At 41.1% G+C, this 18,069-nt stretch overlaps 1 protein-coding gene and 1 long non-coding RNA gene across 2 annotated transcripts; both read left to right on the forward strand.

Moving 5' to 3' along the window:
* Positions 1–1,704: 1,704 nt before the first annotated feature.
* LOC119088707 lies at positions 1,705–2,888 on the forward strand. The gene is made up of 2 exons (XR_005092402.1): positions 1,705–1,936; positions 2,051–2,888. It is a non-coding gene; the product is annotated as an uncharacterized LOC119088707 (long non-coding RNA).
* Positions 2,889–3,295: 407 nt separating this feature from the next.
* On the forward strand, positions 3,296–14,641 carry LOC114685545 (zinc finger protein 58-like). The gene is given in 5 exon segments (XM_028860180.2): positions 3,296–3,446; positions 6,616–6,742; positions 7,422–7,517; positions 13,098–13,475; positions 13,478–14,641. Coding segments are annotated over 5 exon segments (1,341 nt in total). The 5' UTR covers positions 3,296–3,440; the 3' UTR covers positions 14,212–14,641.
* The last annotated feature ends 3,428 nt before the right edge of the window (positions 14,642–18,069 follow it).

Here is an 18,069-nt window from a genome sequence, read left to right on the forward strand (position 1 = left end):
TCCACATAGGTTCCTGTCAGGTGTTCTGAGGCACACAATGTCTTTTTCTTGGCTGTTTGTTGATCTCCTTTTCCTCTGTCTATTGGGGTAAGAACCTGAAAGATCAGAGAAGCAGGGGGTAGTCACCAGGCACTTCCTACCTCTACTGTTTCTCCATCCAAAAGGGCTGAGATCCTGTCTCTGCCCAGCCTTACTACTTCCTGTCTTCTGTCTACAGTTCTCCAAACCTCTATGGGTCAGCTAATGGCTAGCTCTACCCTCTGACTCCAAGCAAGCTTTATTTGTCAGACACAATCAAAATAACACACAACCAAGTTTGATTTGCTACACATGATTAAAGAGCTGAAAAGTTCTTTGCAGAGAGCATGGAAGCAGTCAGGTACTCATGATCCTGGAGCAGTAGGACAGAGCTTACTTCTTGATCCACAGATAGAAGGCAGGCAAAGGTTACTGGGCATGGCATAGGATTTGGTAACCTCAAAGCCCAGCTCCAGGAACACATCCTAATCTTTCCCAAACAGTTCCTACCAACTGGTGCCCAACAATTCAATGGTTGCCATTCTCATATTAAACCACAGTGACTTTGAAGTTATAAATAATGTTAAATCTGCTGTAATTTTTAGATTAACTCCTAAATGAGCAATCCTGGTCCTTTGTAGTGAGCCCACATTTAATGTGCTCTGAGCCAAGAGCACATGCATGGATGTCTCTATCTTGAGAGTGCAATTTCATTTGAAAAATGAGATAGTATTGAAGAGTCTCTATGCTCAAAACTATATTTGTAGGAAAGTCTTTCCAGGGTCATCACTCACAGACAAAAGAAACTGTGCTATGGTGCCTGGCACCATCCCAAGATGGACCCCAACTGGAGAGCATTTTCCACATTGTAGTAGTTTTGTAGGTTTAAGATGCATCATGTATGTCAACATGGAGCTTTGTAGCCCTGTTAAAGTGACCAGTCTCTTGAGGCAATGTGTAGGATGTACACTGTTCCTCCAACAGTCTCTGTGTGGTTACTCTTGTGGAATAATCTTTTTGTATCTTGTGAAGATGTGTCACTCTAATTGGTTTAATAAAAAGGTGAATGGACAAGAGTTAAGCAGGATTTCCATGCCCAGAGGATGCTGGAAAGAAGAGGGGACCAATATGCAAGGAGATGCACAGGAGGCAGCATGGGCAACACAGAGTAAAGTTAACTGAGCCAGGTTAAAGAATGTAAATTAAAAGATAGGAGTTAATTTGTTAGCTATTTAGAAACAAGCCCAAGCTATCAGCTGATCTTTCAGAATTAATAATATATCTCTGTGTCATTATTGGGGAGCCAACGGTCCTGACAAAAAAGTCCATCTACAGGTCACTACATGAAACAGTGCAGTTGACAGCTAAGATGCATTGAAATCCCTTCGTATTCTCTTGTAGAACCATAGCAAACCCAAGACCGAGGCTATATGTAATTCACTCCCCAAGCGGGTACTTAGGTTGACACAGTTTTCGGGCTGGATGATCCTATCAAGAATTCAGGCCGGGGATGTGGGGTGGGGGGTGGTGACGCACACCTTTAATCCCAGCACTGGGGAGGCAGAGGCAGGTGGATCTCTGTGAGTTCAAGGCCAGCCTGGTCTCCAAAGCGAGTTCCAGGAAAGGCGAAAAGCTACACAGAGAAACCCTGTCTCTAAAGCCAAAAAAAAAAAAAAAGATCACCATGCATGTGATCTTGTAATATTTGGATTTTCACACATTTCTGTCTTGTGTTCCTGTCTTTGCTGCTAGCTGGCTACTCCTCCCTTCACAATAGCAGATTTCCAGTTCTCCATGGCATGTTGTAAGCACTGTGGGATATGCAATTGGATGACAAACTCAAGAGACTGAACTTTGACAGTGCTGGAACTATTAAAGTCTAAGGAGATTTTGAGGAATGGACTAATTGCCTTTCCTGGTAAGAAATGAAAGTGAACCTGGGGGAGATTGCCAGGGTAGAGACTGAACGTGAAATATTTTGTTGTCAACACCAATGAGCTCATTTGATATGTCTTATATCTTTGCATTTCAGAAAGAAGACTTTCTGTGTCCTGATTTGGGGAAGCTAAGGGAAATTCAATGCAGATTCACTCAACTTTCAAAATGTCACACAGGAATTAATTCAGTATCTTGGAAGACAAAGGAAATTGAACATGGCAGATCAAACCTCTGCATAGGGAATTCCCAACAACATATAACGGGCTAGTGGTCATTATACACACCAGTGTGATCCGAGGAGCTGGGTCCCTCTACTTAGAGAGGGGAGAGGAGGCAAGCATGAGCTCCCAGCACACCTGGTGGTGAACATGGACCTGTGTTTGTGAAAAAACCATGGAGACACTGGTAAATTCTAGTACCGCTCTCACAAAAAAAAAAAAACAAAAAAAACAAAAAAAAAAAACACGAATTTCTTACATAGATTAACAGTTTAAAGTTTTTCAAGAGACTTACAGACTGGTGGGAAAGTCGTGAGATGGATTATGGGAGAGACTTTTAACTTTGTGCAGCAATTTATACCATTTCTGTGTGCCTGATGAACCTTCTACACTGTACGGGTTACAATGTTCACATCTATTTTTCAGGCTGTGGAGTCGAATCCATGCACACCTCACACAGCCTGTCAGTGGAGAAGAACAAAGATTATTGACTAATTTGTAGCATTGGGCATTAAGACAAAGCCTACATTATATTCGAGTGCTTTACCATTGGCTATCTCAGCAGTGTGTGTGTGTGTGTATGTGTGTGTGTGTGTGTGTGTGTGTGTATTTTAAGGAAGAAAAGTCATAAATTATCCATTCCAGTCTAGAATCTTTCAGAAGTCACTGAGGAGCTAGGAACATAGGCACACACACTAAGGCTACTTCCAAAAATCATCTTAAAATCATTCTTTTCATTCTTACTTTAGTGCATTTCTTTTAGTTTAAAAGCAAAAAGTCAAAGTTATTTTTTTTTTTTTTGTTTGTTTGTTTGTTTGTTTTTTTTTTTTGTTGTTTTTTGTTTTTTTTCCGTGCTGTTAGGCGTAAGGGTCAAGATGGTGATCTTGAAAAATCACAAGATATGGACCAGAAATGGCCTCTAAGCCTAATATTTCCGTCAAAGGCTCAACTCACATTCACACAGCTCGTGTTGTGGATCTGAAAGTGAACGCCACCCTCATTACCCATCCCTGTCCTGCTGAATCCGCTTTTTCTGCACATTCTCTACTACAGTAGCTGGGCACAAATACAGGAACAGAAGAAATCGCCAAACCTGGGTTCCCGGAATTTTTACGTGCAGACTTGTGGGAAATGTAGTCTGGTCCTTGTGACATCACAGGGACCCACTCCGGAAACAGTACTTGTGCATTCTGTCTGAAAGTGTGCTATTTCTCCAAAGTTGGGCGAGAGTCCTGCCCTGCTCTACATTCCTGTTGCGTCTCTGACATGGAGGTTGGTCCAGGGTGCAGCGTAGCCTGAGGCACTGTGCGGGGTGCGGGGCTCGGACTTGGAGGGAGCGGAACTCGGCTGGGTGGGAGGGCGGAAGCTGCCGCCTTGAAGGTGCTGTGCTGAACTGGCTGGGTCACGTGAGGTTGCAGGTCAGGGCTAGGGTGAGGACGATAGGGACTGTGCCCTGAGTGATCTTTAGGACGCTGCGTGCACCCAGAGTCGGCCTTGGGCTTCTGGGACAGGAGAGCTGCTTGGTAGCGCGGAGTAGATGTTAGTGCAAAGTCCAGGATTGCAGAGTAATGATGGTCAGCTGCCTGCCTGCTCCTGAGGTGGAGCTGGGAGCTCAGTGAGCAGCTTTGGTGGGGAAGCATGCTTCTCCAGCTGAGCGGTTCTCACAAGGACGCTGTCAGATTTCTCTGAATCTGTAGAGCAAACGGAGTCTGGTCCTTCCTGAACTCTGTAGCCAGCCTAGTGAACGGTCTTGATTGTGTTCATTTTGACTACCAGTTAAAGAAGTAAGAAAGGAAAAATCCGAGGCGCAACAGGTCGCATGTAAATTCTGGAACACAGTAAATAGATCTGCCAGAATCAGCTGCAATACGAAAGCTTTGACTGGGGTGAGAGAACACACATACACCTCCACACAGAGGGACCGTCTGCAGGAAGAAGAATTGGAGAAGTTGACTCTGGGCCTCACCGGGAGGACTGGGTTTTCTTAACCTTTGAAAGGTCTTCCATCCTTAATGTAGGATGGACCAACTGTAAAAACGAAAGGATGTCTGCTTGGCCCAAAATGGTTGTGCAGGTTGACCACAACGGTTGTATCAACGTCTCGAGCTGGTCTTGAGCTTGTGGAGCTAGTCCCGAAGCAGGGTGTCGAGGAATAGATGAAAAACTCACATGGCCTTGGGTTCCAGTGCCAAGCTTTTGTGTCAGGTCAGCAGGGTGAGGAAGAACTCACAGACTGTGTGTATTCATGTGATTTAAAGTAAACAGACCTGTGATAGAAAAGAAACTTCAATCTATTCTATTGCACATCTCTGTCATCTCTACTAAAATCCACAAGTACATCTACTGTGTAGATCAAAGCATGTGATACTTATTTTGAAACTGAGATTATAATTATATAATTCATGTTTGCAAAACAGATACTATAATTGGTCTACCATTTCTTTTCATGGTTTAATCCACTTTCTAAGTCATAAAATTGCAAAACTTCATGGCTTGAAGCAAAAAGTCGTGATTGTTTCATAGCACAGTTATCTGGGACAAAGATCCTGTAGTTGCTTCTTCATGAGGTGTGTGCTGTGTATTTAAAGGACTATGTTATGTAATCGGTTGATAGGCGATTTTCAATGGAGGGTTATTTTTTTTTTAGTTCCTGACCAGGAATCCAGTCTTCTCTTTGCATATCATTTTGATTTCCCACCAATGATCTGTTAGTCTTCAGTTTTGTGTGACTCTCTGAAAAGATCTCTGAGGGACACCAACAGGGGATGCAAGAGTTCTTATTACATCTATTCTGTCCATTCTGTTGTCCTGGGCTGGCCTCTAAGACAGGCCACCATTCAAGTGGAGTTCTATATCCATCTCCCAATTATAGGAAGAATGTGTAACAATTTCTAATGAATGGCAATGTGACCCCTCAGACCAGGCATAATTTGCATTTTCCCCATTAAAAGTGAATTTTGCCAGTTTCAAATGCCCCTGAAATGTTTGCCATTAATAATATTGGGTGAAATCCCTCATAAATGCTATACTGTTTACAGGTGCACTACCCACCACCCACAGCTTCTCACAGGAGACTGGCCCCCAGGACAGCAGACACTTCCCCATGTAGAATGGTGCTATGCTGTGCTGGGCAATGTGGCGAGTGGTCCTTACAGTTGATTCTGCTATGGGGGCTCCTCAGGTTCTCTCAGGGGTTAATGTTTCCATTTTCATCCTCTGGGCTCTGGCCCTCCTGGTATTTATTCCGTCTTGGTGATACAGAGTTCTGCAGTTTCACTTTTCCCAATGCTGTGATCCTATCATACAGCTCCTCATACTGTGGTGACCCCCAACCATAACATTACTTTCCTTGCTGCTTTATACCTGTAATGTTGCTAAGGTTGTTTACTGTAATGTAAACACTTTTGGAGATGAAGGTTTGTCAAGGGGGTCGTAGAGACCACATGTTGAGAATCAGTGCCCCGGTTAAAACAGAGTGGTATCTGTGTTTTTTTTTTCTTTCACTTACTTCTAAAGGTGGTAATATTCTATACTAGCTACAAATACGCTTCTAAAACAGTTTTCTTTTCCCTTGAGAAGTTACTGGGTGTTCTATTCACCCAATTGTTACATTCTGCCTGTTTCTTGAAGATCTGCAGGCCTCCTCAGTGCTGTTCAAATCTACACTTTATTTAAAGACATTTCTCTGCAGAAATCCTGAAACCCAGATGACGGCCCGAGCTGCTGCATCAGACTCTGTATGTTCATTTCACTTCACATTCATGACTGTGCATATCAACTGTTGAGAAATTCCTTCTCCCCCAATATGACTTTCTCCTGTGAGAAATGTATAGATGTGGTGTATAGTACATATGGTACTAAATACATGTTCTGTGGATGCATTCATTTTATATTTCTGTCTTAAATGGATCGTGCTCAACTGAATTTATAGAATCTTTTGCCTTGACTTTCCTTGAAGATGGATCCAGTGTGAGATCATATGACCACATTGGACATATCTGAGGAATATTACTCACCTATGTAAGAAATATTTCTGGCTCTCTTTCATCCTGGGAAGAATCTAGATTTATGTCCAAAGGCACATGATGCCTGTGTTAGGGTTTCTATTGCTGTGATGAAAGACATCTTTGAGAAGAAAGGGTTTATTTTAGACTACAACTTCAGTTAACAGTTCAAGGCAGGAACCTGAGGCAAGAACTGTAGCAGAGGCCAGAGGAGAACACTGCTTATGACTTGCCCAGCCTACTTTCCTATACCATATAGGAATGCCTGGCCAGGACAGGCACCACCCATAATGCCCTGTGCTGTGTCATATCAATCACTAATTAAGAAAATGCCACTTAGACAGGAAAATTCTCCAGCCCAGTGTATATTGGTATTTATAGTATTAATGGCTTTTCTTAAACTAAAGTATGGTATCATAAATTGATCTTTATTCCAGGAAATGCTGTCCTTCTGGGATGTGGCCATTGAGTTCTCTGCAGAAGAGAAGGAATGGCTGGAGCATGCTCAGTGGAATTTGTACAGGGATGTGATGTTGGAGAATTACAGCCACCTTGTGTTCCTTGGTGAGGCTCTCATCCATAGTGAATTCTTATTTCACCATCAACATGTAGCTCCCTCACTTTGTATGGTATCTCATGGGAGCATTTCAGCAGCTATTTTCAAATCCTTTGTTTTCTGAAAAATTGGGGAGATTGCTGTATTAAAAATCATTTGGGGGCTGGTGTGGTTAAGAGCACTGATTGCTCTTCTAGAGAACTGAGGTTCAATTCCCAGCACCCACATAGCAGTTCACAAATGTCTGTAATTCCAAGATCTCACACACTCACACTGATATACACAAAGGCAAATACCAATGCCATAAAAAGTAAAAATAAATCATTAAAGAAAAAGAATCATTTCACTGTTTTTCTTTTTGTGTTTAGCCTTTCTGTGTTGGATGTATGTTTCCTTCACTCCAGTGGGACTGTTAGAAATTTAATGGCATGAGACATAGAGTACACTTGTTACTAACAGTGTTTCACAATTCAGTTTTAATGTTTTTTTCCCTTTAAATGAAACTCAGAATGCTTTTTAATTCCTTGTGTAATATAGCTATCCCGTAAGAAAACATTTAAGGAACTGATTGTCTGCAATCATTTATTTCATCATCTCTTTCCTTATAAGCCATGTACTGGAAAGCTCATGTCAATTCCAAGTAAAAGAACACATAAACAATCTTGTTCCTTCTTTTTCTGCAAACAGGTCTTGCTGTGACTAAGCCACACCTGGTGACATTCTTGGAGCAAGGACAAGTGCCTTCAGATGTGAAGAGACAAGCAGCAGCCATTGTGCACCCAGGTGTGTAGGAATGAGGGGTTCAGGGGCAGAGTTGAGGTCCAAATATCCAGTAGAAAGGCAGGCTTTCTCATCTTCTTTGAAACATGATACTATGGGAATAATTCTTTAGGTCTCTCCTTCATGTCTTTGTTATCCAAGGAGCACATCTCTCAGAAGTTTAAGCACATCTCTTAAACGTCTTAAGCTTTGTATTTCCCCAACAGTGAGCTGTGCCTCTATTGACAGTGACTTCCAAGGTTTTTCTTTTTGTTGATTCTCCATTGTAGTGTAAGACTCAGGGAAAGAGAACTCTGTGCTGGTCAGATTCTGAGTCATTTATTTGCAGAGTTTGAGACCAGACTCATGCCAGGAAGATCTCTACACCGAAGTGAGCGTGATTGGGTTTATAAAGCCAAATCCACAGTTCCGTCTCAGAGAGGCAGGAGGGGCAGAAGGCTCAGCAGTTTCCGTTCTGGTGATTGGAACAGTGTGGGGTGGGGAGCAGCTGGAGAAGACTCAGACAAACCAGAGTCACTTTGAACAGTTCATTCAGACTGAATGAAACGGAGCCGGGAGCCACAATGCTTCTGATTGCTAGCTGCAAATGAATGCATGACTTGTTTAAGAAATGGTTCCTGGGTCTTACTAGCTGAGCAGAAAGGCTGCTCAGTGTGGTAATTCCATCTTCGTCCTAGGGAAAGCTCAATTAAAAGTGGCTCTGTAGCTGGGAGTGAGGTTTCAGCAATGTTTGTTTGAACTTAGTTGAATTGTTGTGTTCAGGGGAACTGCAATGAATTTAGGCAAAGGGACTGCTCCCCAGCTGGCTACCCGCTAAGGTCTGCCACTGGGCCCACTTCCCCAGGTCCCTGAATGGCTAAGAAGGCCCAGCAGGGAAGGTGGCTGGAGGGGATAGGGAAAGCAGAGGCATTATCCAGAGTGTTGCAGCCCCCTGGCAGCAGCACTCACTGAATTCCAGGGTCAAGGGAGCTGATTACAAAGACTCTAGAGCCACCGACAAATTAGGCTCTGATTTCAAACTTTTAGCAGAACTTTGAGACTGTAATGAGAACTGACTTTACTGAGTCTTTGCAAACATCAAAAATGAAACAGTTTTGAGTTCACCTACAGTTTTAACTGTGGTGACTCACAGTTCATGTACCCTTAGTTTTGTTGAAAGAAAATGTAAGTAATTTTTTTTAAGAGATATCTTGTAGATGTTTTCTTAGGTTTGTAAACTAGTCCTATAGGGAGTTTGCTTTTGAATGTAAGAACTGTAAATATGTATAGTAATATTCATACTAGAAATATGTTGTTATTAATGAACCATGGTTTGGTGAAGCTTAAGGAGTCTTTAAGTTTGATGCAGTTGCATCTGAAGTTTATTGATTTATTTGATGATGCATTGATATTAAAAAAGGGCTTGGCATAGCTAAGGCTGTTATAGACATCTTAAATGCATTCTAAAAGGACATTCCATCTTGGTCATTCTCTATTCTTTTCCTGGGGTCTGTGGCAGTCCTAGGGATTGCTGTGGTTGTTTCAACTACTTGCAAGCTCTTAGTAGAGACCTAAGTCAGAGCTGAGTTAAGCTCTGTACTTCCCCTGTGAGAGGCTGGTAGTCAGGGATGGGAAACATTCTTCTTGCTAGCTTCCAATCTAAGACAGAGTATGCTTGATGGACAGTGTATCTCAAGAACAGGTAAGGTTGACTAGAGAAGAAGAATGACCTAAGGCAGGTACAGTCTATCTGAGGGGTCTGACGGGCCCTTTAATACATTAAGAAGGGGGAGCTGTGGAGAGCTACAGAGGTTTCCTAGTGAGATCTGAGCTTGCTTTACCCAGCATTGCTACATAAGGGAATGATGGACCACAGGCATGGTTGCCAGATGTGTGGAAGGGTCTCCACTTGGCTGTGTGGTATGCTTTGATCTAGCAAGGGGGAGGTCTTTTGCCCCACCCCTTGGCATTGTTATAAAAAGCTCCTTTGAAGAGACAGAAGTCTTCCCGAAGCTATCCTGTGTTTCTGTCTTTCTCTTCTCCGCTATCTTTCTATCTGAAACATTTCTTATCCTCTCTCCTCCTCAGAGGAACCCTTTAAAAGGGGAGAGCAGGCCTCTTCCACGTGACACATTTAGAATGCGGTGCAGAGTCTAAGATCCTCCTCAGCATGAGAGAATCCACACCTTGTCTATGGGACATGAGGAGTCAATTATTTTCCCTACAGATAAGGAATAGGATTTCCTGGTCTGGCTTATGGGCTGGAGGGAGACAGGAGCAGCAGACACTGACAGGTCCTATTCCCCATGCATCCTTATCTTGTGTTGAAACAAGAATGCCATTATTTCTCGTAGGTTTGTGTCCCATCTGAGGGTATGTGTGTAATCTATCCTGAGTGTGTCCTGCCATGCAAGTGTAGTGTAGATTTAACTCTTTTTACTCACGCATACAAGAGTTCAATTGCAATAATCAGTTTTATATGCTTTTGTTTTGTTGTTGTTTTCAAGACAGGATTTCTCTGCGTAGCCCTGGCTATGCTGAAACTGGCTTTGTAGTCCAGGCTTACACTGAATCAGAATGATCTTCCAGCTCCTGAGTGCTGAGATTAACGGCATATGTCACCACTCCTGGCCCAATAACCAGTTACTTCAAGTACATCTAATTCTGATATCATTCCATAGTAAGCAAAAAATAGTTGAACTTAGATTTGATTCTGTTACTTGCTTTAGGTTTAACTTTCATGCCATATACAGAGTATTGTACAATGGAAGGTAGAAATTTCTCTCTAATATTGTTATTAGATGAATTATATTTGTATTTAGCATGAATATAAACACACCTTTGGGCACACTATGTTTATTTCATCATTCATTAGGTGACTCATGGTTAACAATTATGCCATAATTGCCTTTATTGTAACAGCTTACAATAAATTAGTGACTCTCATCAGATTAGAACTTTATAGATGAAAGTAATTCATCTCTGTTAAAAATTTCACACTCTAAAATTATGAGTGTTGAACTGAAAATCTTTTATACCAAACAAAATTTAAATATAAACACAATTCATGGAGGAACTGGGAACCTCAGTCTCTTGAACCCTTTATAGTGTACTGTATAAAGTCTAAGTCGGTCCTGTAGACCTTCTATATTAAGTAGCTTGTTTCATCATAGAGAATACCATAAGGGAGATCTCGGTGTGAGGCATGAGCAGGTTGAAGAGGAATAGACACGGAGTTTCCCAGCTCCACTAACACAGCCTCAGAAAGGACGTTGGCACTGTCCATGGAGGACAGGCAGGAGGACAGAGGAACCCCACAGCGTCCAGTAACCTTGAATCCACAGTGAGCTCAGAGAGTGGCTGACTCTCTGTTCCACAAGGAGGGTCAGGAAAGGTGACAAAGTGTAAGGTCCAGAACAACAGCAGAGAGAGCACAGATGGAGTGGACGATACAGTCACTCCTTCAGCATCCACAGAAATGACATAAGATGTGGATTCAATTGGAAATGTATTTATTACCTCTTTAGTAAACATCTTTACTCTTAGACAAAGACCCAGGGAAGGACTCCCTGTCAGGTTTTTTACCAGAATCTGGACCAGACAAAAATACCCACACCTACCCCATTGGAGGACCAGAAGGACAGTGTTGCGTTTTGTGTCAGGAAATGCAGTGGTCATTCCCTCACTCTCCAACCCGAGTTTAATTGGTTTTATAAAGCCAAACCCACAGTTACATCATACCACACACATGGCTTGGTACCTTTTCTCAGTTCTGCCTTCACATCTTGCCTCCTCTGTGTCTGGCTAGCAACTCCTGACTCAGCCTTTCTCTTCCCAGGTGTTATTTCCATAAGGGTGTTTGTTACCTTAGTTTAGGAGAATGTTTGCCTTGGATGCTTGATAGGTATTTTAGATAAATACACTGTTTTGAGTTCTTGGAAGCACACAAGAAAATCGTTTTAGGAACTAGCTCAGACATATACAAAAGTTAAAATATCACTAAGACTTCTTAAGCCATGGCTTAATATTTGAAAGTAGCTTTTGTGATAATAGCTGGATTTCATTACATTTTCATGTGGCTTGTAGCAGTATATAGCCTATAATCACTTACTATGCATCCCCTGTATATTTCAGTAGATGGATAAAACACATTGATAAAGTACATAAGGCAGCGTAAGATTACAAAATATCTAAGAGCTCTGCTTTGAGATTCCACTCTATAGGTAAACACCAGTTTCCTGTTTTCATGCCTTTTTCCTTGTCTCTCTATTTAGTGCTCAATAGCTGTTTACTCTTGTAAATGAATAAATCTTACAAATAGATAATCTTATTGCCTGGGTATGGTGCCCTAGTCCACTGATCCCAGCACTTAGGATGCAGAGAAATGTGGATTTCTAAGTTTGAGGTTAGTTTGGTGTAGATAGTGAGTTCTGGGACAGCAAGATCTATGTGGAGAAACCTTGTCTTGAAAAAGCAAAAACAAAGAAAAAAGGAAATTGTGGTGAAATGTTGTTAGTACTCTAAAAAGTAAAGCTTGCCTGAAGATCAGAGGACAGAGCTAGCTACTAGTGGCCAGGAAGTGGTGACACACACCTTTAATCCCAGCACTTGTGAGGAGGAAGCAAGAAGATCAGGAGTTCAAGGCCACCCTGGGTTACATGAGATTGAATCTGTCTAAAAGAGAAACAGCCAGGCAGTGGTGGTGGCTAACACCTTTAATCCAAGCACTAGGGAGGTGGAGATAGGAATATAAGGCAGGTGGAGACAGGATCTGGAGCCATTCAGTCTGAGTATTCGTAGAGACAGGATCTCTCTCCCTTTCTGGCTGACGATTCAGCAGAGGTAAGAAGTTTCTCTAGTGGCTGGCTCCTTTACTGATCTTTCAGCATTTACCCTGGTGTATGGCTGGGTTTTTAATAAGACCAATTAGGATTTGTGCTATAGTAAATAAGTCATTTTGTCTATATATTCATTGAAAAATATGTTGTCTCAGCAAAATTACTGTAATTCACAGGTGAACTCGAAGGTTTTTTTTTAAATCATGCCTCGATATGTTTCAGTTATATAATTTCTTGTCATCCAAATAAAACATAAATTACTGTCCTGAATTTTCGAGCTATAAACTTATTTTTTTTGTGGACCATCTGCTTATTGTGCAGAGCATATCTTTTGTACCTTCCAAAACAAAACTCTATGTGGAAAATAAAAGTTTTGTATTTTGACACAATCAAAATTAACTTTCTCTTTTCCAGGTTTGGATACTTTATAATTTCATGGGTGTCTGGACATATAACATTTCTATTCTTTAAGGGGCTTATTTCTGCTAGTAAAATGCTCTTACAGCTTACTTAGCTATTAAAACTTTAATAATATGCCATTATGTCTATAATCTATTTGGTTGTGCCTTGTTTCTAGTAAGAATATAGTTAATTCCTACCTACAATATTATATCTTTCATGCTCACTGCCTATGAGTTTTGAAATGTTCTATAGTTTCTACTGATGCTTCAATATGTATAAGTAAATATCTCCATATAAAAGTAAGCATTATGAGAATAAAGAATATTTCTTAGCTTTTGTTCATATCTCAACTTTTGCTCAACAGGAATAACAACCAATGATTATAACATTTACAACAAGACCATTGATTGTAACTCACTACATATTCAACGCCAGAGAATTCATACAAAGGAAAAACCCTACAAGTGTAAAGAATGTGGTAAGGCCCTTAGTTCTCGCTCAGCACTTTCTATACACCAGAGACTTCATACTGGAGACAAGCCCTACATGTGTACAGAATGTCATAAGACCTTTAATACTCGCTCATCACTTTTTATACACCAGAAAAATCATACTGATGAGAAATCCTACAAGTGTGAAGAATGTGGCAAAACATTTTACTATCCTTCAATGCTAAAGCAACATCAAAGAATTCATTCTGGAGAGAAGCCCTACAAGTGTGAAGAATGTGGAAAAGGTTTTCTTATTCTCTACGCCTTCAGGTACATCAAAGAATTCATAGTGGCGAGAAACCATACAAGTGTGAAGAATGTCACAAAGCCTTTCGTAAATACTCAGCCTGTTGGAGACACATGAGAGTTCATATTGCAGAGAAATTCTACCAGTGTGAAATGAGTGCGCAGGGATTTAGTAAACCTGCTTTCCTCATTGGGAACAGGGCAGTTCATACTGCAGAGAAAGCCTACAAGTGTGAAGAGTGTGGCAAGTGTTTTTGTTCCTCTTCATCACTTATTCGACATCAAACAATCCATTCTGAAGACAATCCCTACAAGTGTGCAGAGTGTGGCAAACGGTTTTCCTCCTTTGCACGCCTTCAAGAACATCAGACGGTCCACACTGGAGAGAAACCACACAAGTGTGAGTTGTGTGCCAAATGTTTTTGCTCATCTTCATCCCTTAGACGACATCAAGCAATCCATTCCGAAGACAATCCCTACAAGTGTTCAGAGTGTGGCAAAAGGTTTTCCTACTTTACAAACCTTCAAGAACATCAGACAATTCATACTGGAGAGAAATCATACAAGTGTGATGAGTGTGGCAAATGTTTTTACTTATCTTCATCCCTTCGCCGACATCAAGCAATTCACTCTGAAGACAATCCTTACAAGTGTGAAGAGTGTGGCAGATGTTTTTCATCATCTTCATCCCTTAGGCGACATAAACAAAAAAAGAAAATTCATTCTGAAGACAATCCTTAAAAGTGCGGGGAATGTGACAAAGACTTTGTTAATCTTTATGTCCTTACTCAACACATGATATTAGTTCATACCAGAGAGAAATCCTACACATATCTTAAAAAGTTTATTTGTTCAACTCTTAAAATACATCACATGATTCATTCTGACTACAAACTCCGTGAATGTGTGAAGTGTGGTAAAATAATTGCTAACAATTCAGATCTTATCCATCTCTAATGAACCCTAGTAGAGAATACTAGGTTAATTATTTTGAATTGTCAACAGGAACCTCTAACTTCCAATAGCAAAAATGTTAAGAATGTCATCAGAGAAGAGTAGAGACTTCTGTTTGCTGTAATCCACAACAGTTTGTTCAAGCAGTGTGTTTGAAACTTGCCTTGATAAATGAGTCTCTTTCTTCTGTAACTATAAATGTTCCCTGAAACCTTTACCATGTCCTGAAATTGTCCCTGGGTACCTGGAATCTGAGATCTGGGCTGTGGCATAGTTACTGTTGTTTTTTCCCAGTGGAGTCATCCAAGCTCCTGTAATATCTCCCCTAGGTGTGTAAGAATCTCCGTCTCTCTGAGCTAGCAGGTTGTCATGCAGTATCTGGCTCCTGAATCCTTATTGGTAAAATAAAAGGACAATGACTTAGTTAAAACTACAGGAAGGCTCTTCCAGTCTAAGGCCTCAGCACAAGGCATCAGCTGCAGAGACGCAGTCATCAGCTGAGGCAGAGATGGCATCAGGTGCAGCTGCTGTGCATCAGATAAAAAACAACAGTGCCATAGAGCAATAATGACAGGGAAGTTATGAGAGGAACCAGTCGCTTTCTGATTGGATTTCAAGCCCATTCCATAAATAATTACTGACGTGATGCTAATTTGGTGATATACTTGTGCCTGGCTAGATGATAAGCCCTAGGGAGAATTGAATGCTGTTATTCTAATAAGTGGGTACTAACTAAATGAATCCAAGTTTCATCTTTATTCCCACAGAGTCAGGCACCTCTCCACACCCACCAGAAAATATTGTGTGGTAGATAGAAAATAATACACAGATGCAAACCGGTTGAAGTGTAGGGAATATTAGCTTGTGGAGGGCCCTGATCTAGAAGTGACACCTGTGTCACACAGTGTAAAAGAGGTCCCTTGTTGGGAGCTGTACAGCCCAGTTTTGCATCAGCATATGACTACCTGTACACTGGGTTTCCTCAGAACAGGCACCTGTGAAAATGCACTCTCACTTGGCAAGGACCAGTAGACCACAGTACAGCATAGGAATTTGCAAAAATGTGTGGAGCTTGCAGACTCTTGCAGGCTCTTTTCCTCTCGTTATATTGGTGATTCTTTGGGCAGTTTTTAGTTTTATGTTGTCAGTCACACATGCAACAACTGTAATTTCCCCTGGAAATTCTGTTCCTTTTCAAATACTTTGCCTTCAGATTCAGCTGGTGGTTATTGCTTCTTAAATCCCTTATCTGGAATTACTAACTACAATTCCCAACCCTGGGAACTTTTCTGACTCAAAGAAGATAGTTAGGTACATATGAGAAAACAACCCTTGGAAAATTAACCATGTTTCACAGTTTGGGAAAGGAGAACAGAGCATGTGTACACAGACTCTGATGAAAGCCTCAGGAATACACATGGTGGCGACTGTTGAGAGTAAGTTCCCTGGATAGCAAGCATAGAATTGTTGGTAGGATCTCGTATGCCCCCAGAGGAAAAAATACAATGCCAAATGTGGGATGGTAGATCCATCTTTACCATACATAGAATTTATATTGGTGGAAGAAGTATGGTATGGTGAGATGAGAAAAGAGTGCTTTATCGAGATCTGCCTTTTACAGAGAGATTGAGATATGGGACCCTCTTTTAGAAAAGGGGACTATATAAAAAAGTATCTTTTTCTTTCAAATTAACTTTATTTGAAATTACTCTCCACATGAATTTAGATCTATCCAATACAATAACCACGAAAAAAAAACCAATACAAAAAACAGCAATTAACAATTCAAATAAATAAAGTTCTCATATTAAGAATATTAATTCTGTAAATTAACATAAAAATCACACTTAAGTTATAAGTTAACATTAACTTCAAATATAACAAGTTTATAGGAATCTACAAGCTTTAATTCTAAAAGGTGACTTATTTTAGGTCAAGTACATCTTCATATTTTTCCTACAGCTTCAAACTTTCTACACTCAACTAATCTGTTCCATGCCACCCAGACAAACTTGACATGATGATCTACTTCAAGTGTTATTTATCTTTCCCCAAAGAAGGTCAGGGTCTCGTAGTCCATAAAACGTATCTTGCAGACATGAAAGAATTGTCTGGGTTTGAATATTGTTGTCCTCACAGCATTGTGCCAGCTATTGCTTTTTAACTTTGTAGTTACGAGTAGCTGCCAACTGATATACGAGCTGGAGAGCAGGATGTGTCTCACTCAATATTTAATTAAGCCTGCAAAAATGCTGAACTCTGTGTCTAGAATAAGGCTGTGCAGGGGGTGGAAGGTGTATCTGGGGAAGCATAAAGGGAACAATGGGGGCTTTCATAATGATCACAATGTATTCCTTAAATTGTGATGTATTTCTTAAAGTCAAAAATAGAAGCCGATAATGTAACCCTGGTAAGAGAAAACTCTGTTTAAGTATAAATAAAGACAACCTGAGCTATTTGGGGCCACATGAGTGTAATCCACTTGGTGATCACAAGTTTTCCTTGTACTGATACCCCTTCCCTATCTCAGGACCTGAACCTTAGCCAAGGCTGGACCTCGGCAGAGTGGCACCATGAACAGGGACCTGAAGTCGGTATGTATTGGGACTGAAGAGGATAGGATCCTGGCTAAGGGTGCTGCAGACCTGCCAGGAGATCCCCTGGTTTATGGAGGGACAGGCAATCAAAGAACTTGAGAAGTGAGTGCCCTGTCCCAACAGAAATGGGACAGTGTGGTTCAAAGGAACCTGCTCTTTATATAGATATTTTTAAGCATATGGTTAAAGCCAAAGCTTTAAAAGTTTCTACTAGTCAAATAGCAGTATATTCTGCTATGGAATAATGCTTTTGTACACTGGTTTAATAAAACACCGATTGGCCGGTAGCCAGGCAGGATAAGCAGACAAGGAGAATTCTGGGAAGAGAAAGGCTGAGTCAGGAGATGCCAGCCGCCATCCAGGGAGCAACATATAATGGCACACAGGTAAAGCCACGGAACATTTAGCAACATACAGATGAACAGGAATGGGCTGAGTTTTAAGTGTAAGAGCTAGTCAGTATTTAGCCTGAGCTAATGGCCAAACAGTTATAAATAATATTAAGCCTCTGTGTGATTATTTTATAAGCAGGACATGGGACTGCAGGGCCCAGGCAGGACCAGAGAAACGTCTAGCTACAGAGCTCTAGGAAGAAGAAAGTTGGACTCACCAGGGAGACTCCAAGGGAACAAGACATGCAGGAGGAGAGGTAAAAACCACAAGTCATGTGGCAACGTGTAGATGAATAGAAATGGGTTAACTTAAGTTATAAGAGCTAGTGGGACAAGCCTTAGCTATGGGCTGAGCTTTCCTAATTAATAATAAGTCTCCATGTCACTTTTGTTTTGTTTTGTGAGCTGGTGGCCCGAAGAAAAATCAGTCTATGGAATGAGCATGACAAATGAAAGAGGCATAGAGTGCCACTCGTGGTACCCTGGGAGTTAGAACAAGTTCATGAACACATTCAGGCACACCAAGGATGCTTTCAGAATCATCTTAAAAAGATACTTCTTATTCCCAAGGTAGTGTGTTGTGTAGTTTTACTTACTTGTCTAGACTGCCAGCCAGCAAATAATGACAAGGAGACTTCTCATTAATTATGAAAGCT

This window comes from Peromyscus leucopus, chromosome 11 (assembly GCF_004664715.2).
Source record: "Peromyscus leucopus breed LL Stock chromosome 11, UCI_PerLeu_2.1, whole genome shotgun sequence".
NCBI classification, from domain to species: Eukaryota; Metazoa; Chordata; class Mammalia; order Rodentia; family Cricetidae; genus Peromyscus; species Peromyscus leucopus.